The 25,435-nt window shown below is 42.5% G+C and overlaps 1 protein-coding gene across 2 annotated transcripts in view; it reads right to left on the reverse strand.

Annotated features, from left to right (window-relative positions):
• Nucleotides 1-2,837: 2,837 nt before the first annotated feature.
• The window catches only part of HEATR6 (HEAT repeat containing 6), a 32,792-nt gene continuing 10,194 nt past the window's right edge, over nt 2,838-25,435 (reverse strand). Inside the window, exons 8-20 of one of the 2 annotated variants that reach the window (XM_055400795.2) lie at nt 24,486-24,790; nt 23,554-23,731; nt 17,535-17,741; nt 17,040-17,139; nt 13,737-14,092; nt 12,295-12,417; nt 11,922-12,008; nt 8,960-9,094; nt 8,041-8,163; nt 7,194-7,318; nt 6,298-6,394; nt 5,060-5,264; nt 2,838-3,787 (exon numbers count right to left, since the gene is read on the reverse strand). In XM_055400795.2, coding sequence (XP_055256770.2) covers nt 3,216-3,787; nt 5,060-5,264; nt 6,298-6,394; nt 7,194-7,318; nt 8,041-8,163; nt 8,960-9,094; nt 11,922-12,008; nt 12,295-12,417; nt 13,737-14,092; nt 17,040-17,139; nt 17,535-17,741; nt 23,554-23,731; nt 24,486-24,790 — 2,613 coding nt within the window. In that variant the 3' untranslated portion in view covers nt 2,838-3,215. The remainder of the gene's footprint in view (nt 3,788-5,059; nt 5,265-6,297; nt 6,395-7,193; nt 7,319-8,040; nt 8,164-8,959; nt 9,095-11,921; nt 12,009-12,294; nt 12,418-13,736; nt 14,093-17,039; nt 17,140-17,534; nt 17,742-23,553; nt 23,732-24,485; nt 24,791-25,435) is intronic. The other variant, XM_088828670.1, reaches the window with a different exon arrangement.

Consider the following 25,435-nt stretch of genomic DNA (forward strand, 5'->3'; position numbering starts at 1 on the left):
TGAGCCACCAGGGAAGGACTATACTAGGAGCAGATTAGAAGCTCCTTCCCCAAGATCCCACTTCAAAGATCTTACCCTAATGAGGAGACTCCTCCCCAGTCAAGCCCAGGGAGGAAACTAAAGAAAAGGGTAACGAGGGCAGCGTCTGCTTTGTGCCAGCTCCAAGGCAATGCTTTACACGTGTTATGTGACCGACTCCTGAAACTCTATGAGGTAGTTATCCCCATTTTATTGATTAGAGGTCTAGAAACTTGCCCAAGGACATAATTACTAAGAAGAGTTGTTATTTAAAAAACGGGTGTAATTTCGAAGTTTGTGTAAACTGGATCTGTCATTTCTGAAGACTGGCCCTCAGGGATGGGTCATGAGGCAGAACTCACTTGTAGTCCTTTCCTTTGCCCATTAGGGATCTGTGGGGACCAACAGGGCCCATCCCACCCTGCTGGATCCAGGTTCACTACCTAGAAGTGCAGTCAGGGGATCCAGCTGTTCAATCAGCATCGTGAAAGTGCATGGTGTGTTGACACTGTTGTTGCCCAGTGCTCTGAAAATTCAAGGAAAACATCTGATTTTATTGAGTACCAAAAGTTGTTTTAAGAACTTTCCATGTATTAAAAATTTTCACTGTTATAACATCCCTATGAGGCAGGCACAATTATCCCCATTTCACAGATGAGAAAACCAGGCATGAGAGGTTAAGTAACATTCACAGGTGGAGAGCAGAGCCAGGATTTAAGCCTAGGCTCTCTAACCACTGCACTCTGTTAATGACATGAAGGCTGAATGAACCAGAGTAACTAGAACTCACTTAGTTGGTGGTGAGGTTCTGCTTCTGGTCTGGATTCACGCACAAATATCAAAATCAGGGAAGTCATTGCCCTGGTTTCCTCAACGAGGTTTCTGTCTAACCTCTCATCACTTTAGGGCACTGACTCTTACCATTAACTAAATCTGCAAGAGGTTACAGTGTGCATCTTTCTTGGGTTCTAGAAGTGGGTTTATAATTAGTGGGTTTCACAGGAAAGGTTGGAAGGTAAGTAATGTTTCCTAATGCTCTTGATTCAATGAGTTTGCTCTAGACTTCTGTGCCAAGCTGGCTCCTCCTCCAAATTTTTTCTTTTAAATATCAAGAGAAACATCAGTATCATATATCAAAAGAAAGTTCAGAATTCGGCATTCTGAATCAGAGCCAGACTTCCTACTGTTTCTGCAGCAAAATAAATCCTTTATTCTCTGGGTGGCTTCCATCCATGATGGCAGCTTTACTGAGCCTTCAGCCTGGGTGTACAGCCACAAAGTCACAGGGTGAAGAGAAGTAGCATCCGACCTGGACAGAAGCCCTCAGTCCACACTTATGGGATTTCTGCAAGTGCTTATTAGTCTTGGTTTCTTCCTGCATATGAACATTAACATCTGTTTTCAGAAACCTGGAAACCTCAGAGGCAGTGAAAGGTTTAGAAAGAAAAAATTTTATTCAAAGTAAGCAAATGGTAAGAGTGACTCAGCAAGGGAAGCCATTCAAAATCATTTCAGAGATATTTTATCAAGAAACCCATCAGTGAAAGCTCAAAGAACCAGGAATGAGTTATATATGGCATATTTTTACTTTTATGAAAACAGCAAGTAAACAAGCTGCTACTAAGAATATATTCCGTCAAGAAAAGGAAGTTCTAAGATTCAAGACAGGGTTGGTACAGGTTCAACTCAGTTCTATGGGCTCTATAACAATTCTTGCCCAGAAACCTCCCAAGAAAAGCAAGTCTAGAGAATGTTTTGTAAGGTAGTTTTTACTGTGCTGGTGATCTCACGCTTTGGAAATTGGTATTCTACCAACAAAAAAAAGTGAGACTTCAGCTATTTGAATACTCTGCTCCCTAGTCTATGCCTATATTCTAAACATATTTTCTGAACAAACAGCAAAATAGAAGGGAGAGAGTAACTTAAGGGTAAAGGAGAAAACAAGGACACATGGATGCTCTGAAATATGTATTTTAAGCTAAATAACTGTAGTTAAATAATATACTGCCAAATATTGTTAGCTGCTCAGTAATGTTTGACTCTTTGCGACCCCAGGGACTGTAGCCCACCAGGCTCTTCTGTCATTGGAATTCTCCAGGCAATAATACTGGTGTGGGTAGCCATTCTCTCCTCCAGGGAATCTTCCCAACCCAGGGATCAAACCTGGTCTCCAAGATTGCAGGTGGATTCTTTACTGTCTGAGTCGTAATATACTGCCAAAACTCACTCTATGTACCCTGATTCTTAACTATCCACATCAAGTGGAAGTGTGGCATCTTTTATCATGTATCTCTAAATTCCTGACTGAAATCACTTACAATAAAGTTGGTGGTCAAGAGACATATGCAGAATTTAAACATAATGTTTCAGTGAGAAACGACTTTTATAACTGCTTGGGCATTATCAAAATATAATCTAAAACCTCTCCTTATAATCATGTAAATTAAATAATCCTTGTTAAGGCACAAATCCAAAGGTAGTAAAATCACCAAAAATTCAGCATAGGGGACCACATTCTCCTAAGGAGCATTAGGAAATTCAAATAGAAGCTGATGTCATGGCCAGGCTGAAATGGACATGGGCCTCGGCCAGAGGGCCTTGAATGCCAGTTCATCTTTACAGGGCTGTGGGAAGGCATGGAGGGGGCTTCCAGGGGTGCCACTCGGGGAGCTCAGTGCAACAGCTGTTTATCAACCTGAAAGGAACCGATTCATATTTAAGCAACCAATGCAGCTGAACTAGCACGAACTGGCTGAACAGCAGCTCTGCTTGCAACTTTCTATAAATGCAACTTGACAAAAATGGTAGACTATGGGCACTCTGCTTTACATGAGTTTATTACAAAAGAAAAACAATTCCCAGAGATACAATATACAACATTCTAACTCCTAAATCCTTTTGCTTTTTTAATACTCTTCCGAGACCATTCTTCAGAACCCAAGCCTACTCAGTCCACAGGACAACCCAACTCCTTGGCTCCCAGGTGCACAAGTCAGAGGTTCCAGCAGCCACAGCCACAGTCAAGGCAGTGAATCTGCAATGTGGATGAACCCTCTGAGAAAAATTTCAATAGTTGCTAACCCATTCTAAATAAACAGTAAAAGGACTATTTCTGCCCGTAAGACTAAACCCCACACATCTGATGCTCAAGCTCAGGTCTTCTTTCCATCTGACACCTGGAAAGTATGGTAGAATATTCACCGACGGGTTAATCCTAAGAGTGCTACCTGAGACCCAGATGAGTCAAAATAAATGGTCAGGGTATCTTCTAAAAAGGCCACGATGGCCCTTTTGGCTGGGTCGCCAGCCAGTGCCTGGACACTGTTTATGTGCCCCAGGGCCGTTCTGACCATCTGGTCTCTTTCCTGCGGGTGGTGGGGTGCTCCGGTGTCATCTCTCTCCGTTCCTGATTTTAAAAACTGTAGGATATAGGACTGGACCATGTCCCCGTGCAGTTCGAGGGTTTCCCTGATGCAGGGCAGGTCTGAGGGGCTGGCCAAGCTCAGGAGGTGAATCAGCGCCTGGCAGATTTGGGTCCGCAGGCTGGCACAGTACTTGAACTCCAGAAAGTCTGTGGTGTCTTCGCTCTTCTGCAAGGCGGTGACCAGGGCATCCCAGATCTGAGCGTACTGCTCAACCGACCCATAATGCTCTCTCCTGCGGGGGACGGCCAGGGCGGCGGCCGATCTGATGCGCACTTTGAAGTTCTTGCATGATGTCACCACTGATGTCAGGGCGTCGTAGGCCTGGGAGGTCCACGGGGCTGTTTCTAGAAAGAATCCATAGTCATTAGAGCAAATGAAGGTTTAAAAGTAAGTGGGGGGAGGGGGGCTGAAGGAAGCACATACACTAGTGCTCAAGTTAGTCCTTCCATGCTTTCACTTAATTCTCACTTAAAAAGCGGGTCCTGCATTTTATTGCAAAGGAAGAGAAAATACTGTCTAGGCAGTGACTGGGGGACAGAGTACTCAGATTAACTGGAGGCTCAATTTCCTAATACTGAGAAGATGAGGCCCAGATTTCTGTCTTTGCTCCCTTCCTGTTGGCCCCAGAAAGTCAGCCAGCTTTATTCCTCATCAGAGCTACCACTCCCCGCTCCGTTTTGGGAGTTCTTATTCCTCAAGATGGGCAGCAGAGTAAAATGCAGCTTCCTTAACGCTCCCAGCCCTTCCCAACTCCTCTGCTGCCTCTGAAGACAGGCGGCAGATACCCAGTTTAGAGCACCAATGCCAAAGGCCACTTCAGGCTGCTTCCTTAGTGGGTGAAGCCACACGGCTCCCAGCTGACTGGTCTGCCTGGACGCTTCTGGTAGTACAGGGAGCAGAGAAAGACCTCCCTAAGGCGATGTAGGTTCTGCTGGTTCAGAAGAACGTCACCTCTCCAGGAAGACACCCTTGTGTTTCAGAAATGCTGGCAATTCAAGTGAGGGATCTGGAGGCTGTGATCCAGACCCCAGAGCAGCTAGCTATCAGCTGCTGATGATGTACCGAGGCTCAGGGTCTGTCATCCTTAGAGGCAGATCCGTCCCTGCCTGCAGCATTCCACACCGGGGCCAACATCTCCGGTGGGATTTCCAGTTAAACCCTCTTTCTCCCATGTCTGTTTCCCCTTTAACTTTTTTCCTGATTGCTAAAACAATGTATGCTCACTGCAGAAAATTTTGAAAAATAAAAGCAGAAAAGAATCCTACTTATCATCCCACTGAGAGACAATCACTGTCAATATTTAGGTTAATTTCCTTTCAGTCTTTTTTCTTCCCATTTATTGAGATATTACTGTAGAAACAATTTTCTTATCTCATTTTCATCTGCTTAACATCAGAACTATCTTCCCAGGTTATCAAAAACTTTCTGTAAATGTAATTTTAAATGGCAACACAATACCCCTTTAAATATATAGACCATGATTTACCTCACCTTTCCCTTAAACTGGGGTGTTCAGTAAAATACCATGAATAACAGTGTGGTTTTACTAATAATGGAGACTGATATGTACTGTCCAAAGAAGCCCTCCATCAGAGAGAAGAAGGAGACGTTCTTACCAAGGGGAAGAGCAGGATTTTTAAATACATTTCCCATCGCATAACAGGCATTCCATCGGACTTTCATGGCAGCCTCAATCAGAACAGTAGAAATCAGGGCCTGGATAGCCTCCTCAATGATTTCAGCAAATCTGGGTTTTTCTATATGAGAAGGTTGCAGAAAATGAAGCAAATTTCCAAGGGCTCGGACTGCATTGCTTTTAACCTGGAATAAGATGTAAAAGCATGAGAAATCTGTTTTGCCAAAATTATGTGTCAGAAAGTATAATTTTAGCTAAAAAAAAGAAAAAAAACCAAACAGGAGGCCCAAAACATCTTAAAGCAATGAGATAATGAAAAATGTAGCTTGTAAAGGTGCAAGTTCTTAGAACTCTGCAAGGTCTTGTGGGGTCAACATTCTGAGTCATCAGAGAGGTGAGGTTCTATAGCTCCTTGCCCTGATTTTTTTAATGTCAGATGGGACTTCAGAGAGGTCTATCTTCCTTGTTTTACAGAGATGGTGTGGAAGGCCCAGGGGCAAAAGGACACGGATGATTTGCAGCAAGGCCTGGAAAACCTAGGTTTCATAATTACAGTCCAATACTTTTCTGCCTAAAAGTATCTTAAACTTTGCAGCATAATAGCAACATCTGGGGAGTTTTAAGAAAACAAAAACTAATTCTGACTGAATTAACCTATGGTAGGGCTCCTCAGGTCTTCAGAACCACTGACTAAGTCAAGTACTTGGTTTGGGCCTGGTGCTATGCTAGGTGCTGTAATAAAAGGCATCAGGTGCTGTAATAAAAGGCATCTTGGAGTCCAGTGAGGTATATGGAATGATTTTCAGGTCACAGATGAGGAAACTCACCTTCAGAGAAGTTAAATAACGCACCAAAGGTCACTCAGCTACTAAAGGGCAAGCCAGGATTTGAACTTGGCTGATGTCTGCTGACCCTAAAGTGCACATCTACACTTTTAAAACTTAATAGTGTAACAGGGAATATTCAAAGCCAAGCTGCTCATCTTTCTGACTTGTCAATTCTACTAAGAGATTTTTGGAAAAAATAAGCATGGACTAGTCCTACAAATGGCACTGATATTTTTCATGAGATAGGAAGGAAACTGTACAAGTATGGAGGATACACTGTACACCCTGAGTACACTCTCAATCTCCTTTGAATAGGGATAAATCTGGTGAGACAGAACTGTAATACGCTAAGTGTCTAACTGAGAAATATGAGGCTGCGCTGTCAGTCTACCTTGTCTTTATCCTTGGAAGCATCTATAGCTGCCTGCAGCATCTTCAAGAGCAGGAGGCCTGAGAACTCTTCCTGGAAACTTGGGTCTGGTGTTTCCCTGTTCCATCCAAAGCAAGCAAAACATGTTAACCGTAAAACCCACCTGAACACACACATGTACAAATATACTCACTCAGTGTAATTACAGAAACAGCTCCACAGATCTGTTCAGATTATACTGAGAACTTATTTAGGGTTTACACCTTTTGATTTAGTAGGTCTACATCTAGGGATGTGACCAAAAAGGGTATCTCACAATGGAGATTTCACGCACAAAAATGTTCAATGCATATAAAAGCCTACACTAACACAAATGTTCAGTTACAGGGGAATGGCGAAATAATCAGCACACAGTGGTGACTGTGTAATAGCAAATAACAATTTATACAAAGTCTACAGAAGTCAGCGGAATGCTTATACATGTTACATGTATAGAGTGAAGGAACAAAAAGCAAGATACTTGTGCATGCGTAAGAGCAGTGGCCTCTGGAGAGGGAAATTAGGGGATAAAGCTGTGAATATATTACTTAAAAATACACAAATACAATATTTAAAAATACGGCAACTATTACTAAGGTTTTGATTTTCTACTTTTATAGTTTTCACATTTTCTATAATATGGATATATTACTTATATCAGCATACAGTATTTTTTATAGATATATATTAAAAACAGGTTACTCATAGTATATAAAACTAATATAATATAAATACATAATATAAAACAAAACAAAGCAGCATGACTGACTACATAATGTAAGGGAATTACTGCTAATTCCTTTCTGGTAGGATCAAAGATACCCTCTTGGGACCTTGGCCTCGGAAGTCAACCAGAGACAATGAGCTGAGTCACCTACATGTTGGCAATCAGAGTGTCGGTCAGGTTGCCGAGGGACCAGGCTGCTTTGGCCCGGACATTGAGAGACTTGTCCTGAAGTGACATCAATATTGCATTGGCTGTGTCTGCAACAAATATGACATCCTGTAAGGTAAACAAAACAAAACACTGTAGTTACCTTAAGAGTTCACACTGCCACCGTCAAAGTTCTCAAATTTGTTTTCAGATAAAGCTATATAAGCCTTTACCACAAACTTGTATTTGGAAATAAAAGTTCATTTAATCAATTTACTGTTTTCTTATATGACAATTTAGACGCTCATTAAAATTCCATAGGAAGGTCTCCCATGATTCTGATATGTGCCATTCACACTCAGGGAGACTACAGAGTTTGCTCTTGCGAACATCTTATAACCTGGCCTGTGACAATTATCTCTGAATCCTGCGCTTGGCTTAATGTCCACCTTGGGAAGAGATGTGGACAATGAAACACATTTCTAAGCACATCCTGTTCACTTACACACTTCTCAGTGAGATGAGGCTCACAAATAAGAGTGAATGAGAAATTTGTTTCTTTGTATTAAAATTTTATTAACTTTCTAAATTTTTACAATTGTATGGTACTATCCCATTTCACTTCTTTTTTTCGTTGTACAGTAATTTAAACATTCACTGGCCTAGGGTACTGTGCAGTGTGAAACATAGTTAAACGAACTACAGACATTAGCATATTTTAGTGGCAATTAAGGAAACCAGATTACAAACCAACTTAACCGCCTTTACCGTCCACTTCAGGAGCTGTCTATCACCAGAGAGTAATAGAATGACTATGAAGCGGCAGGGCGGAGCTATGTGGGCTCACTGACCTGTCTGAGACAAGGAAAAAGCACATAGACCCCGAGGGCTCGCGAGGTGGCGGCTTTCACTAAACGGTTCTTGCTGTCGTTCAGCCCCAGCAGCATCGTGATGCACAGGATCTGCCTGTCACTCTGCAATGGGAAAGGGACGCCAGGCAAAAGCCTGAGTGAAATAGTTGTGAGCCACTGCCTTCGACAAGTGACTGTGCTACGTCTGTGTTGAATCCACAGTCAGGGAGGTGAACACAACTGAGTCTTTGAGGCTAACTTGGCAGAGAACAAAGGTTCACCTCAGATCCAGTTAACATCAGAGGACCCACCCGAGGCAGGGCTCACAGAACCTCTACCACTGTGGGAATCAGGTCATTTTGTTCTCCTACTTTAATCATGCTCCCTTCCTTATAAAAACTAATTTATATAAATACAAATGGATGCAAATGCCATTAAGGGCTGAAGGAAGCAGCAGTCTAAACACAACGTGTGTTGGGCGCCAAACTAGGCATTTTCACATGCTTCATATTATCACGCACATCATTTCCATCTTACAGGTGATAAAACTAAGTTTTAGAGAAGTTAAGATAACCAAAGAGCTAGAAGGAAGAAGAGCTGCTAGGATTTAAACGAGCTAGGATTCAAATCCAAAGAACTAGGATTTTCTAACTTATAGATTTGAAATCCTAAAATGTGACTTCAAAGCCTCTGCTACTCTCCCTTCTCCCCTCTGCCTTCTAAGCACAGGGAGGAAAGCTGCCCTGAGACATTAAGATTTCAGTGCTATTCCCCCCTGCCCTCCACCGTATACTCAGGTAGAACATGCACCTTTTCCTCAGAGATGATGCTGAATACTGGTTCAAAAGAGTCAAAATCAAACTCAAGCTCTCATGCTCAGCATCACAAATTAAAGATGAGAAAACACCCGAAAGGTTACCGGCAGACTGCTGAAGGCTTCCGGCAAGATGGAAGACAGGGCGTCGCAGGCGCTGGCCTGCAGCGTCGGATGCTCTGCGTTCTGCAGGGCTCTGGGTAAAGGACCATTGAGCATCTCAGTCCAGAACGTCACCACCTGGAAGGGGCACAGTTATAAGTGCAGCCCGAGAGACAACGGTGGAGCCAGCACACCGCTCACACTACCACCAGGGCCAGAGAGATGGCGTGTTTTCCTTAAAGCAGTCGCTCACTGTAAACGCTTTCACCAGCACTTCCTAAGCAGAAAGGAAAGGAACTCAGGAAAGCAACTAATGAAACGCTTCCGCAGTCTGGGGCAGGGAGGCAGCGACAGTGACAGCAGTGTCGGGGACAAGGAGAGGACAGCAACAGTGTACACTCTGCAGAGCTTCCCATGCGCCAGGCGCTGTTCTACGTGCTTCCTACGCATCAACTCGCTGCATTTTAAAAAAATATGCATTCATTTAGGCTGTACTGAGTCTTAGTTGAGGCACCTGGGATCGTCTCTCGCTCGTGGCATGTGAATTCTTAGTTGAGGCATGTGGGATCTAGTGCTCTGACCAGGGACCAAACCCAGGCCCCCCACACTGGGAGCATGAAGTCTTAGCCACTGGACCACCAGGGAAGTCCCCCCATCAACTCTTTTTAATTTCAGCCCAACTAAATGAAGAATATACCATTATCTCCATTTTCGCACAAGGAAACTGAGGCACAGAGAGGTAACCTGCTAGTGGGCAGCAGCGCTGGACTAGAACCAGGTCAACTGACCCCCGGCCAGGCGCTCTTTCAACCTGCCCCACGGTGGGCACAGGGGTGGGAATTTCAGGGTGGCCCAGAGGCTGTGTGCCGGATCCAGAGAGGCAGAGCTGCGGCTGAGGCCTCCAGCCGCTGCTTCCAGTCTCTGCAGCCTCAGGCAGTCGCTGCACCTAAGTTTTGGTTCCTCTTCAGTAAAAGCAGGGCAAAGACTTGGCAGCAGTTTGTGTGATAATAAAATGTAAGACTGTGTAAAGTCTCTAGCACAGCGCTGGGTGAATAGTGGAGATTCTTCAACTGAACAATAGGCTCTGTTTTGAGTACTTTGAAGAATTTTCTCACTTCAATGCCCCTCAAGGGAGGCATCTGCTAGTGCCTTTAATGGTTTCCTTCTTAGGCCTTTAAAAACCCTGAAGAATCACGCCCCAGATGCAAATCTGTCTGGGGTTTTGGTGTCTTCATTTCCTCCCCATGGACCTAGTCCTAAATTTTGCCATATACCCATGTGCCAGTTCTTTCACCTCCACAATCCTATCACCCAGACCCCCAATCTGGGCCCTCCTGCCCCCAACCAGAAGACGACAGACAGGTATGGTTGCCAGCCTTCAAGATGGCCCCCAAGGATTCTCACCTCCTCATGTTTAGGAGGCCATCCCCTCCCACACTGACTTGGGCTGATCAATGAGGAACTTCCAAAGCTAAATCATAAAAATCCTATAGCTCTATCTTGCTCTCTCTTAATTAAATTGCTATAATGGTGGCCAGGGCATTACCTGTGGCTCGGTGGTAAAGAACCCGCTGTGGGAGACGCAGGAAACGTGGGTTCAACCCTGGGTCAGGAAGATACCCTGGAGTAGGAAATGGTAACCTACTCCAGTATTCTTGCATGGGAAATCCCACGGACAGAGGAGCCTGGCGGGCTACAGTTCTTAGGGTCACAAAAAGTGAGACACGACTTAGCAACTGAGCAAGGGTGGCCAGCTGCCTTGTGCAGAGAAGACTCCAGCAGCTCTCTGGGGAAGTCCTCAAGCGGAGGGCGTGAGTGAGGTCTGCCACCAGGCACACTAACCTGCAAGGTGTGTGGGTGAGTCAGACACCGCAGAAGAGGTGCCTCCCGCCCTTGTCAAACTCGGCTGACTGCAGCCCCCGCCAGCGTCCTGGCTGTGGTCTCATGAGACCTCAGCCAGAACCATCAGGTGAGCTGCTCCCAAATCCTGGCCCACAGAAACTATGTGACAGAATACATGCAGGATATGGCTTTAAGCTGCTAAGTGTTCAGGATAATTTATCAGTCAACAGTACACCAGTAATACAGGAAGTGTATCCTTTTTTGACATATGAAATAATACCGAAGTGAGTAGTTAAGAGTCGTGCCCAAAGTCACATGGAGCAAGAGAACAAGTGTGGATTAAACCCCAGGTCTGTCTGACGGCAAAGCTCAATACAACTCCCTGCAAATGGTGACACTTCAGTTTTGGTGACTGTCTAGGGAAGGACTAGGACATTCTTAATTCCCTGCAAGGATGACAGCAACTGGGAAGAGAAAAAGAATGGGCAGGCTGAGGAGGGCAGAGGGAGAAAACCTCACTCACGTTGAGCTGACTCTGCTTTTGGCACTAAGTGGAAGGTTTCTTTGGTGGGCTCACGAGTTCCTCCTCCAGAGAATAACTGGCACAGTGTGGGGGCAACACAAATAATCTAAGATCACAAAATCTAATGGAAATAGTGGGGAGAGGGGGCTGGCAGTGAAGGGGTTGAGGAAATTAAGATTCATTGAACATCTATTTGCCAGTTTTCACACCTCATTCCATCTTCCAAAAGTCCAGTGAGTCAAGGATTTTTATTCCTCTTTATAACAAGGAAATTATGTTCATAATATTCATTAAGTGGTTTAATCTCATGACTTTGTATTCCAAAACCTGGGCTCTTCCCAGCATTCCAGTCTGTCTCCTGGGCATACTGAGTAACAGAATTAGGTTTTGTGCAACAAAACTGGTTCTTCCATTGCTGGCTCTATGTTACACATGACCACATATTGAACTGCAAATAAAATGAAATGCAAATAAAACTCATCCTCAACTCTAAACCATGATTTCCGATACTGAAAGAAGCCAAACTCTCTGATACTTTCTCAAAATGAAAGTGACTGCAGCACCAAGGAAAGAGAACGCCACGGACGCGCACTCACTCACCAAGGGGACTGGGGCTCTCCCATCAGGCGCCACGGAAGAATCCGGTTTATGCTGGTGTATTAAGCTGGTGCCCAGTTCTTCCAGAAGCTGCCAAGATAAAAGAAACAGGAGAAATAATTTCCAATTGCTTTTCTTTCTTTCCTCAGCAACTCCTATCTCAGAGGCATTCTCAATAGGAGCACAATCACCAGGTATATTTTGTTAATTTATTACCAAATCAATTTTTTGGGTTTACATGTAGAGCTGAAAATAGAATGTATCACTTCCCTACCTGAAATGTCCTAAAGAAACTCAGAACTCATGGACATGTGACAGAGGAGAAGAACCTAAAAGGAGGAAAAGAAAAAAGCATATGGCTTTTAATGAAAATTACCTTCACTCCATGAAGCTGGACAGACGGATCTGCCTCCCCCAGGCACTTGCAAATCACCTCTCCAAGCTCCATCAAGTAGACTTGCGTCATCGAAAAGTAGCCCCTTGCCAGATGAGCCAACACCTGCAAAGAAAACAGGATTAACCCCGAGAACGGAATGCAGGACCACAAGATCCAAAAGTGTTCCAGTATTTCAGAAATCACTCACACTCAACAAGGGGCTTAAACCTCATGTTGAATAAAATGAAAAACAACCATAATCTTTATTTTATGACTAAAATCAACTATTATCATATAATTTTATGGTGTTTTATAATCTACAAAATGTGTTTAAGATTATCATTATTGTATCACTTAAGCCTGGGAACAATTTTTCCTTTTTTTTTTTAAATTTTTGGGAACAATTTTTCAAAGGCGGTATTAACTAAATATTCTAGCTGAAGAAACTATGACTGAAAAAGTTTAAGAGGTTGAAGTGTTGTGCATTAGTCTCTCAGTTGTGTCCAACTCTTTGTGATCCCATGGACTGTAGCCCACCAGACTCCTCTGTTAATGGAATTCTCCAGGCAAGAATACTGGAGTGGTTGCCATTTCCTTCTCCAGGGGATCTATCTTCCTGACCCAGAGATCGAACCCGGGTCTCCTGCACTGCAGGCAGATTCTTTTCCAACTGACCCACCAGGGAAGCCCTAAGAGGTTAAAGGACATGTGTAATATCAACCAGATAATCAGCAGCAGACCCCAAGACCAAACCTGTGTCTTAGGTCATACCTGAATACAGAAAAAACAAATACTTTAATCTAGGGTGGCTCTCTTTGAAGGAATAAATATTTTGTTGTCTCTAAGCAGATATAAGACCAAAGAGAAGTAAAGTAAACATTTAATTTTCAGATGCAGGTATCAAAGATTAACTCTATAATTTCTTTCAGAATTATTATTTAACCTATAACACCTATTGGCCATATAATACCTGAGATGACTAAAATGGCTTGCAACAAAAACGGATGAATCTGACATTTTACAACCAAGTCCCTCCACCTACCCCCCAAAAACAAAACAACAAAGCATTCACACCTAAAACATGAATTCATGCACAATTCCCACTAAAACCAATGACACATGGCTTGGTTTTACGTTATTTTCAGACTTACTCCTCATGAAGTAATCACCCTGTGAAGAAAGAATGTGTGTGTGTGCTAGGTCACTTCAGTTGTGTCTGACTCTTTGGGACCTGCTCCTCTGTTCAGGGATTCTCCAGGTGAGAATACTACAGTGGGCTGCCATGCCCTCCTCCAGGGAATCTTCCCAACCCAGGGATCAAACCTGTGTCTCTTGTGACTCCTGCATTGCAGGCAGATTCTTTACTGCTGAGCCACCAGGTAAGCCCCGTGAAGAAAGAATGACTACTTCCATTTCAGAGATGAGGAAATGAAACCTCCTACCTGCAAGGCCTCCAACCGCATGGGGAATGGTTCATAGATGCTTCCTCCTGCAGAACCAGCATCACTACCTGAACAGGAATCCTCCCTGGGCAGAACAACAATGGAAATGCAAAGTCGAATGAGCCAGCAGGGCTCTGAAGACAACTTTGGTGAGCTAACTGCTCCTTCTTCTACAAAGGGTCCTGAAGGCGCCTTCTTCCACCATTCAGGAGGACTGAGGTGAGGAGTGGCTGAGCTGCTGCTGCTGAGTCCGGAAGAACAGGGCTGTTGTAGAAGTAGCTGGACTTCAGGTAAAGGTGCGTGAGTGGACACTATGGCTCCCAACAGTGTGAGACTTGATACACGAACATTAACGTCTGTCAAAGGGAACAGTAAGAACCTATCACCATGGGAATGGTGACCATAGAGATCATAACTATCCCTGCAGGCAAATAACAATTATGACTTTCTTGTTCAACCTGAATCTAATTAAACCTCTCGACAGAAATTCCAGTTTACAGGAAACACATGTGTAAGTTAAACAACATCATAAGGAAAATATCCCACAAATTGAGGGTGAGACATACTATAAAGACAACTGAGGACTTCCCTGGTGTTCCAGTGGTTAAGAATCCACCTTCCAAAGTAGGGGACACAGGTTAGATCCCTGGTTGGGGAACCAAGATCCCATGTGACTTGAGCAACTAGGGAGACGTCCCCACACACCACAAAAAAGACCCAGTGCAGCCAAAAATGAAAAAAGACAATTGGTTAAGACCCTTCCAAAATCAATCATGAAAGAAAGAAAAGGAGTGGGGGGCCAATGTAGAGTCCAAAAGGCTAACGTGAGGGGGCAGGACAAGATGGCCCAGTAAGAAGATACGAGGCTCTCCTCTCAGAGGGACGAAAATGACAACCATGGAGAGCCACCATCTCGGAGAGCGACCTCATGACCAGCAGGAAAAACTTTCCACAACTTTTTTTTTTTTAAAAGCCATATTGGGACAAGTAGGAGGGGCAGAGACATGGTCTGGGAGAGACCTACACCCCTGAGTGCTACAAACCATAGGCAGGAGGGATTTCACAGCCTTAGAGGTCCTCCTGAGGAGTGAGGGTTCTGAACCCAAAGTTGGGCTCCCCAGCCCAGGGGACCTGCACCAGAAGATGATTCCCCCATAAAGCCTGGCTTTGAAAACCAGTGGGGCTTATGCCTGAGAGAAAGAGAGTCGGAGGGCCGTAGAGAATTGTGAATCCACTCCAAAAGGCTGTGCACAAAAACTCACTGGCTCCAGGTTATGGCACACAGACAGCAGTTTGAAAAGAAGCTTATCAAAGAAGGAGATTCACTGACTAATAATAAAGCATGCACCTGAGCGTTACTGAGAAGCTAGCGAGTGCCACTTTAAAAAAAAATTTTTTTTCCCCGTCTCTTTCTCTCTCTACTTAGCCAGGCACTGGCAGGTACCTGTTCTGACTCTCACCATCTGATTTCCTAGCATGCATCTGTGGCTCCCACCCAACACATGCTCATCTATTCAGTGCCCAGTTACAGCCAGCTGCACTGGGAGCCAACCCCATACACTAATATACCTGCAGCAAGTGCGGCCCAGGAGCAACAGAAGGGCAGCTGCCACTCACACAGGGGACACTCCTGGAGCATGTGGCTCTGGTGACCTGGGGAACCATACTACTGGGCCTCAGAGTTCACCTTCTACACCTAGCCACTCTACCAAGAACAGGAGATGCAGCTGATCTACCTGACACATACAAACAGAGGGTTAGGCAAAATAAGACGTCTCAATAAATTTAATAAGACTGAAATCATATCAAGCATCTTTTCAGACTAAAGTCCTATGAGACAAGAAATCAACTACTAGAAAAACACAAACAAGTGGAGTCTAAACAACATGCCACTAAACAACCAATGGTTTCATTGAAAAAAATAATAAAGGAATGCCTTGCGACAAGTGAAAATAGAAACGAAGTGTTTCAGAATCTACTGCACAAAGCAAAGGCTGTTCTAAAAGAGAAGTTCATAGCAATACAGGCCTGCCTCAGAAAGTAAGAAAAATCTCAAATAAACTACTTACCCTCATACCTAAAGGAACTAAAAAAAGAAAAACAAAACTCAAAGGGAAAATAAAGATCAGAGTAGAAATAAATAAAATGATACACACACACACACATACACAAAACAATAGAAAAGATCAATGAGACCAAAAACTGGTTCTCAAAAAGATAAACAAAATTGAAAAACCTTTAGCCAGACTCATCAAGAAAAATAGAGAGGGCCCGTATCAGTAAAAGAGCCTGAATAAAAGGGCCCAAACTGCAAAGAGTCAGACATGACTGAGCGACTGAACTGAAATCAATAAAATCAGAAACGAAAGAGAAGATACAACCAACACCACAAAAGATTATAAGAGATTGCTACAAACAGTTATATGCCAACAAACTGGACAACCAAGAAGAAATGGATAAATTTCTAAAAACATTCAATGACCAATTACTAGTAATGAAATCAAATCACTGATCAAAAAATTCCCCCCAAAACAAAAGCCCAGGACCAGATGGCTTCAAGGGTGAGGTAAATTCTACCAAACATTTAAAGAAGACTTAATACCAATCCTTCTCAAACTATTTTAAAAAAACTGAAGAGGAAGAAATGCTTCCACATTCACTCTATCAGGCCAACATTACCCTGATAGCAAAACTAGGTTTTATATTCCACTTCTTTCCAAAAAGAGGAAGATGTCTATCTGTCTATCCATTTTCTACTTATATCTAAAGACTATGAATTATTATATACCAGAGCAGAAGTGAAGAAGTGAAGTCAAAGTTGCTCAGTTGTGTCTGACTCTTTGCGACCCCCATGGACTATACAGTCCATGGAATTCTCCAGGCCAGAATACTGGAATGGGTTGCCTTTCCCTTCTCCAGGGGATCTTCCCAACCCAGGTATCGAACCCAGGTCTCCCTCATTGCGGGTGGATTCTTTACCAGCTGAGCCATGAGGGAAGCCCCACTGGAGCAGAACCCCTAGGATTTGCTCGGTCTTAATTCTAAAGGGATACTCTAGTCACTGCACTGATGCATTGAAAACGCATTGAATTTTACAGCTGATTTTCCAAGTTATTTCTTTCCAGTGGTGCCTATGGGGGCTTCAGAGATCAAAAGTAGGGTTATGGCGATAGTTGGCTCCCCTCAAGTTTGAGGATAATAAATAGAATTATCTTAGTGTTATAAAAATGTTCTGAATATTTTAAACTAGTAATCTAGATTTTATTGATATAAAGAAGCAATCAATTTCAAACTACCACCAACCTTTGTGGCGGATATAAGGCTTTATCTGGTTCCAGACTTTGGTCAGCAGGCTGAGTTTCAGACGGTTGTAAGGTGAATTTGATACCAAGTTTGCAAGACACTACAAAACACAAAGAGTAGCTCACTAATGGGCCTGATTAAGCTGCAGCACAGAGACAAAATTTAAAGCATTTAATTAAAAAACAAAAGTCTACATTCATTTGAAAATCAGTCTTTTTTTTCTTTTCCTTTTTTAAAGGGAAAAGGGCACTTGGTACAACTTAAACGAATTTTCTTAATAAATCATTTATTTGGACATACAAGAGTGTAGCGGTGATCAGATAAGTAGGAAGAACAGACTTCCAATCAGGTTACCTTTAATAAAATTATTTATATTCTTATAAATATAAGTCAATTTATTTATAAGTCAATTTATTTGTGGGCAACATAAACATTACACAAAACTGAAATAGAGAAACTGCCTCTGCCAATTCACTGATATCTTGGGACATTTACCTTAATTATCTGAGTGAGGGTCTGTGAGGATGATTCCGCCACCAAAGCTAACAAAAGACATCTGTGCAACTCTTTAATGCTGGAAGCGATCATTACGGAAAAGGGAGTGAAAGCCCTTTTGTGGTCACAGGTATCTTCAGCAACGGAAAGAAACTGCTTTGACCCTTCCAAGATGGCAGATAAAACTTGCAGGGCACAGGCACGTGTCTGAAATTTCAGAAGGATTCACATCAGTGAGTAAAAAATCAGGAGTCAAATCCCCTTCTTCCTATATATTCTTTTCATTTTCGAAGTATTTAAATCATTTTAATTAGACGAATAAAGGGAATGCAATTTCTATCAGGTCCTAAAAGTAGCTGTGGACTAAGGAGAGATAAGAAAGCCTTCTTCAGTGATCAATGCAAAGTAATAGAGGAAAACACAGAATAGGAAAAACAAGAGATCTTTTCAAGAAAATTAGAGATATCAAGGAACATTTCATGCAAAGATGGGCTCGATAAAAGACAGAAATAGTATGGACCTAACAGAAGCAGAAGATATTAAGAAGAGGTGGCAAGAATACACAGAAAAACTGTACAAAAAAGATCTTCACGACGAAGATAATCATGATGACGTGATCACTCATCATCTTGGAATGTGAAGTCAAGTGGGCCTTAGAGAGCATCACTATGAACAAAGCTAGTGGAGGTGATGGAATTCCAATTGAGCTATTTCAAATCCTCAAAGATGATGCTGTGAAAGTGCTGCACTCAATATGCCAGCAAATTTGGAAAACTCAGCAGTGGCCATAGGACTGGAAAAGGTCAGTCTTCATTCCAATCCCAAAGAAACGGAATGCCAAAGAATGCTCAAACTACCGCACAATTGCACTCATCTCACACGCTAGTAAAGTCATGCTCAAAATTCAGCCAGGCTTCAGCAATATGTGAACCGTGAACTTCCAGATGTTCAAGCAGGTTTTAGAAAAGGCAGAGGAACCAGAGACAAATTGCCAACATCCGCTGGATCATGGAGAAAGCAAGAGAGTTCCAGAAAAACATCTATTTCTGCTTTATTGACTATGCCAAAGCCTTTGACTGTGTGGATCACAATAAACTGTGAAACATTCTGAAAGAGATGGGAATCCCAGACCACCTGACCTGCCTCTTGAGAAACCTGTATGCAGGTCAGGAAGCAACAGTTAGAACTGGACATGGAACAACAGACTGGTTCCAAATAGGAAAAGGAGTACGTCAAGGTTGTATATTGTCACCCTGCTTATTTAACTTATATGCAGAGTACATCATGAGGAACGCTGGGCTGGAAGAAGCACAAGCTGGAATCAAGATTGCAGGGAGAAATATCAATAACCTCAGATATGCAGATGACACCACTCTTATGGCAGAAAGTGAAGAAGAACTCAAAAGCCTCTTGATGAAAGTGAAAGAGGAGAGTGAAAAGGTTGGTTTGAAGCTCAACATTCAGAAAACGAAGATCATGGCATCTGGTCCCATCATTTCATGGGAAATAGATGGGGAAACAGTGGAAACAGTGTCAGACTTTATTTTTTTGGGCTCCAAAATCACTGCAGATGCTGATTGCAGCCATGAAATTAAAAGATGCTTACTCCTTGGAAGGAAAGTTATGACCAACCTAGATAGCATATTAAAAAGCAGAGACATCACTTTGCCAAAAAAGGTCCATCTAGTCAAGGCTATGGTTTTTCCCGTGGTCATGTATGGATGTGAGAGTTGGACTGTGAAGAAAGCTGATCACCGAAGAATTGATGCTTTTGAACTGTGGTGCTGGAGAAGAATCTCTAGAGTCCCTTGGACTGCAAGGAGATCCAACCAGTCCATTCTAAAGGAGATCAATCTTGGGTGTTCATTGGAAGGACTGATGCTAAAGCTGAAACTGCAATACTTTGGCCACTTCATGCGACAAGTTGACTCACTGGAAAAGAGTCTGATGCTAGGAGGGACTGGGGGTGGGAGGAGACGGGGATGACAGAGAATGAGAGGCTGGATGGCATCACCAACTTGATGGACATGAGTCTGAGTGAACTCCGGGAGTTGGTGATGGACAGGGAGGCCTGGTGTGCTGTGATTCATGGGGTCGCAAAGAGTCGGACACGACTGAGTGACTGAACTGAACTGAAGGCACTTGCCTCACTTAAAAAAAAAAAAAACAAACAACTTTAAATCACATTGCTGTTAGGTTTTCTTACTAGGAAGTAAGTCTAAGCTATACCATAGCATAAAAACCTAAAATCATGAGCATGAAAATAACTTAAGGACAAGAAGACTGGTTTAGTCAAACATAAAGCCAATGGACAAGAGCTAAGTCAACAACCTGTGGGGTGGAAAAAGATAGACCCATCTACGATCTGTTTCACATCAAAGTTCCTGAAGACGTTCTGCTTTACATTCTACCCTAAAGCATTCATGAACGCTCAGTGTCAATTAAATAGGATATTTGGAACTCCATGCATACTCAGCTTGGCAGACACCATTAGTGACCAACTTTCAGAAATATTCTTAGGTACAGAAAATAACACTACCTGCAGTAAAAACCTTTGATACTCAAAGAGATACTATTAAATATAACCTTATGGATGGAAGGAAAATACGTGCACCTCTTTCAGTGGACTGCTGTTATCTGTCAGGAATAGTGCCTTTGCATCAAGATTTTCTTTATAAGGTTAATTACTTTTAATTGGTACTCTGACGATTCTGCAGTATTAAAAATCAGAAAGGAAAAAATAAATGGAAAGAAAGCCAAATTTAACCAAAAAGGAATGTACGTGATAAATGCAGGACTACTAATGAAATAGTACTGTACCCTCTTTGGCCAGGTCACCCCAAAATGCCAATTGAAAAGACTTTTAAAAAGCAAGGAATCAACATTATAACTTTAGGATCTAATCTAAATATTTACTCAGTAAGAAGCACATCGGAGTTTGGTGTGAAAAAGGTTTTCCAGAAAATCTTCAACTATATTATCTCCAAATTGCTGTTATTGTTCAGGAGTTAAGTCGAAACAAATCATTTCTATGTTCCTTTTATAGAGTAGAATCATAAACAAAAAACAAAGTTTTTGCGAGAACAAATTTATAGTATAGCTGTATGAGTCTTTGGAATTAAGCATAATCACTTAAGAAAGTTAGGAAGCCGACAATGTGAGGAGAGTGGTGTGTGTTTGTGTGTATGGGGGAAACAGAGAGAGAGGGGGGGATCTCAAGCACAAGTCAGCTGATCCAAGAACTCTGATAAGGGGCTACCAAGACTTTTCTGTAAAGGGCCAGTAGTACAAATTTTATATTCTAGATTTTGCACACCACAGAGTCTTTGTTGCAACCACTCAACTCTGCTATGGCAGCACAGACACTGTATAAATAAATAAATGTTGCTGTTTTCAAATAAAATTTTTCTTTTGGACAGTGAAATCTAAATTTCATACAATTTTTGCATGTCACAAAATATTCTTTTTATTAAAAAACAATTAAAGCATTGAAAACCACTTAGCTCATAGATCATACAAAATCTGGTAGTGATCCAGATTCAGCCCATTGGCCATAGTCTGCCAACCCTCTGATTAGACGATTGGCTGGTCTTAACTGAAAAACGTAGATGTTATGCTAAAGAAACTGCCATTTTTTAAAAATGTAATTAAAATCTACAATTTCAAGAGCTCGCCAACCAAACAAAATTAAAAGCCAAGCTATAAGAAGAAACTAATACTCAAAAAGTTTTCAGCTCAATTAACTTTGCTTCCTAACTGGGAAAAAGCATTTGTAACTATCGGAGAAGGCAATGGCAAGCCACTCCAGGACTCTTGCCTGGAAAATCCCATGGATGGAGGAGCCTGGTAGGCTGCAGTCCGTGGGGTCGCTAAGGGTTGGACACGACTGAGCAACTTCACTTTCACTTCTCACTTTCACACACTGGAGAAGGAAATGGCAACCCACTCCAGTGTTCTTGTCTGGAGAATCCCAGGGATGGGGGAGCCTGGTGGGCTTCCATCTATGGGGTCACACAGAGTTGGACACGACTGAAGTGCCTTAGCAGCAGCAGCAGCAACTATCACAGATGAAAACAAAAGAATGTCACTGAGGGGCTTCCCTGGTGGCTCAGTGGTAAAGAACCCACCTGCCAATGCGGGAGACACAGTTTGGTCCACCTCCTGGTCCCGTATGATCCCACAGGCCTGTGCAGAGCAACTAAGCCTGTGCACCACATTGTCGAGCCTGTACCTAGAGCCCATGCTCTGCAACAAGAGCCGCCACCTGCGCACCGCAGCTAGAGAAGAGCCCCCACTCACCGCAACTGGAGAAAAGTCCACAAAGCAAAGAAGACTCAGTGAAGCCAAAGTAAGTAAATAAAATTATACATAAAATTCTTAGTATGTCAGTGACAACTGTGCTTCCAACTCAATCTAGCACAGGTTTGTATCAGAGCCGCCATGAACTCCAAACCATCATCAGTGTGCACTTCAGGAGAAGCTACGACACTACTGTCCTGTCATGTTTCACCCTGGCTGAGAGAAACTTCAGTCTATGATCTCCAACTCCATACTCAACAAGCACCCGAGAAAACGACCACTCAGTGTTTACACACGGCTGCACCTTTAAACCTAGCTCTCATCAATCCAGAATGCTATTCCAGTCCAATGACATGAACTAGTACTTTTAATTTTCACACATAACTTTCTAGCAGTCTTTCTAAAAAGCCTCTCTCACTGATAAAACACTTCTTACTATCATTAAACATTTTGAAAATAAAAAAGATATAAATATCATGAAAATTATGTCAACCTACTTTCTTCTGCATATTCTCAACTATTTACTGCAGTTCCCTTCAGCTAGAGGGTCTTTAAAAATATAAATACATATATATTTTTTCAATTTTTAGAGCAGTTTTCCTTCCAATTACTAGAATGGCCTCATTGGTTATTTACTTGCCACCATCATTTTCCATTTTTCTCCAGGTTCTCATCTGTTCATTATTCAGTCAGTCGGAAACATTTTCACCAGTTTAACTATTTAGTATAGAGAGTATCTGAAATTACCCTATAAACCATTTTTTGTGTTCATAATTGAGGCTAGTTTATTTTTCTTCACCCTATAAAAAATGTCGAAGGGTCATTTAGAAGTTTTCTTATATAGTAATTAGCTAATCAACAAGATGATCAAAGGGAGTTCCAATGTATTATGAATTGCTACCCTCCTCCTTGCTTTTAAGGGAAAAATTCTAAAAACAGAAAAGAAATAATACTATTGACCTCATTAAAACTATTTATTTTGAGAAAGTAAGTTGGTTATCTGAGGACATGAGATACCATTCAGCATGACTTTTTAATGTTCATTATCGTAAGAGGAATCTAAACAGCAGACTACTTTCCTTATCTGGGTAAAAAGCTAACTTCCAGAGAAGAGGCAAATATCTGAACAGCCATAGTTACCTTGCTGCAGTTATCCACGACTGCCAAGTTATTTCTTCTTCTTTTTCAAAACCAAGTTTTTCTCATTAAACTATGTATTACTATTTATTACATATGATTTGAAAACTACGGAAAAGTTGGAAGAAAAAAAACCACGTTGGGATCATAAAATTCTCTATCCAATACTTTCATAAAACATCATCCACATTCCCCAGCCTTACATATCTTTCATAACCACTATATATCAGGATATTCCAGTGAGTAGTTAAGCCATTTTGAAATTTTTTTCCACTGTAAACACCATGAAAGAAACGGAAGCACAGCTGCTTCAGTGAAGTTCCGAGAGGACACTGAAGCAGTAACTCAGTGTGCTCACGCTTCAAGCCAGCCCTGGGGCAGGAGACCTCAGCGTGGTCTCCCTCAGCCTGACAGTCACGAAGCCCTATCCTCCTATCCCCCTGCCCATCAAGCGCTTCTCAACTGAGGACTTGGGTCAGTATTAGGAAGAGCCTTGTTCTGATACGATCAGAAGGGGCAGAGGGAACAACAAAGACTTGAAAAGTCGTCCTAGTTGTAACACTTAGGATGTAAACGCTCTTACCTTTGGAGAAGGATCTTTTAACGTGAGAGTCATCAGGGACACAGACTGTGGGCTTCCAAGCTCCGGTGTATCAGGAACAAAGGCTGACCAGTAGCCATATAGAACTTTTTTTTCTATTGATTTTATAGTAGAAAGAAAACACGCTAATGCTCCTTGGCGAACTTTGGCTTGGTAAAACCTTTAACAACCAAAAGAAGGAAGAAAAAAGTCTTTTAATTGCTTTTAAAACATGAGCATGAGACGCTATTTTTTACAGGCAACTCAAATGATACAGTGGGAAATTCAGCATTCCACATAAGTCTGAAAGATGCCAACATATTTTTTTAATTATTTCAAAATGTGGTCAAAACATGTTAAAGCAATTTGTTTACATAACAAGTTAATAAGGTCGACAATTTTAAAAAAACCTACTAGCTAGTGAATAAGAGGGCAACAGTTTGATATCAGGAAATTAGTATACAATATGAGATACTCCAGAGTACCCATTCATCCAACAGACAGGTACTGACAATACCTAAGTACGTGCCAGGCACTGTGCTGAAGCTGGCAGACATAAACGAAGCTCCTGCCCTTGACAAGCTTATTATGGCAAAGAAAGTTAAAGAGACTTTAGCACAGTAACCAGAGATGAGTCACATAAGGGAGTGACTGGAATAGGGAGTCAGAAAAGGCTTCTCAGAGCGTGACCGTTGAGCTCACACAGAAGATGAGTAGTGGTTAATAAGGCAAGAGGCAAAACAAAAGAAAGAATAAACCCAGGCAGAGGAACCACATGGACAAAGGCAGAGGAGAGAACAATGCAAACTGCAGTAATGCAAAACCCACATAAATGAGAATCTTCAAGTTATAGCACATGCAGTAGCTCACATGGTTATGAGCTTACACACCCAACTCAGAATATAAAGCATAAAAACATAGCGAAATACTACTACCTCACTTTACTCTGCATGCCGCCTTCAGCATCAGAATAGTCTGACTCACTACTGCTGACCCTCTTCCAACTGCAAGAGCTGACGGGTGAAGAGACTTGTTCTTTTCCTGCAGCTCCACTTCCGGCTAACGGCAAACTCTGCGCACCCGGGGAGGAGGGGCACCGAGTGTCCCCTCTGTGCAGGCTCAGTCTGCCTGGGCCAGTGACTGGGGCTACTTCTCTTTCACCACTGGACTCCTCCTCCTCCTCCTCCTCCTCTCCGTGCTGGATTTTCTTCGCTTTTACTCTTGATTTTTTCTTTTTATTCTGATTTTAGGAGCAAATGAAAACATATACATGATAGCTGTTGGTAACTTCTCATTTGATAATTAGTATGTCCCCAACATGTAGTATGGACAAAGAAGAGGAGAAGAGAGAAAAGTGGCACTTACTCAACACTCTGTGTCAGGCACTACGCTAAGTGCTGACGCACACCTTACTGGACTGTAAGAAACAAGGTATGAAATACACAGGACAGAGCAAAACGTGTCACCTGGGTTTAAATACTATTGCTAGGGCAAATCATTTAGCCTCGCTGAGCTTGCACCTCCTCATCTGTTTAAGTACGGGCTAGTGCCACCTGCCTTGCAGGTTTTTCAACAAAGGTTCTGCAAGAGATTGAGGTCTACAGAAAATGACCTGGGTGACTGTCCTCTCAGTTCTCCCAAATAGGATACACAGTTGGTACCACTCTAGATGCCTAGGAGAAATGTGACTCCATTACATACAATCCATGTTTGAGGGCACTGGGACTGTGTAAATACAATGCAAACGCCAATGTCTTCCTTTCTTCTACTTCCTTCTCTCAGACATCCAGAGATCTTTGGAACCTGTGCCCTCCTCTGCACGCTCAAGGTCCCTAACCTCATCACTTCTACCCTGGATTATTACTGTGGCTCCAGACTTCCTACC

This window comes from Moschus berezovskii, chromosome 20 (assembly GCF_049115385.1).
Source record: "Moschus berezovskii isolate FMDL1 chromosome 20, NW_MosBer_1.0, whole genome shotgun sequence".
NCBI lineage: Eukaryota > Metazoa > Chordata > Mammalia > Artiodactyla > Moschidae > Moschus > Moschus berezovskii.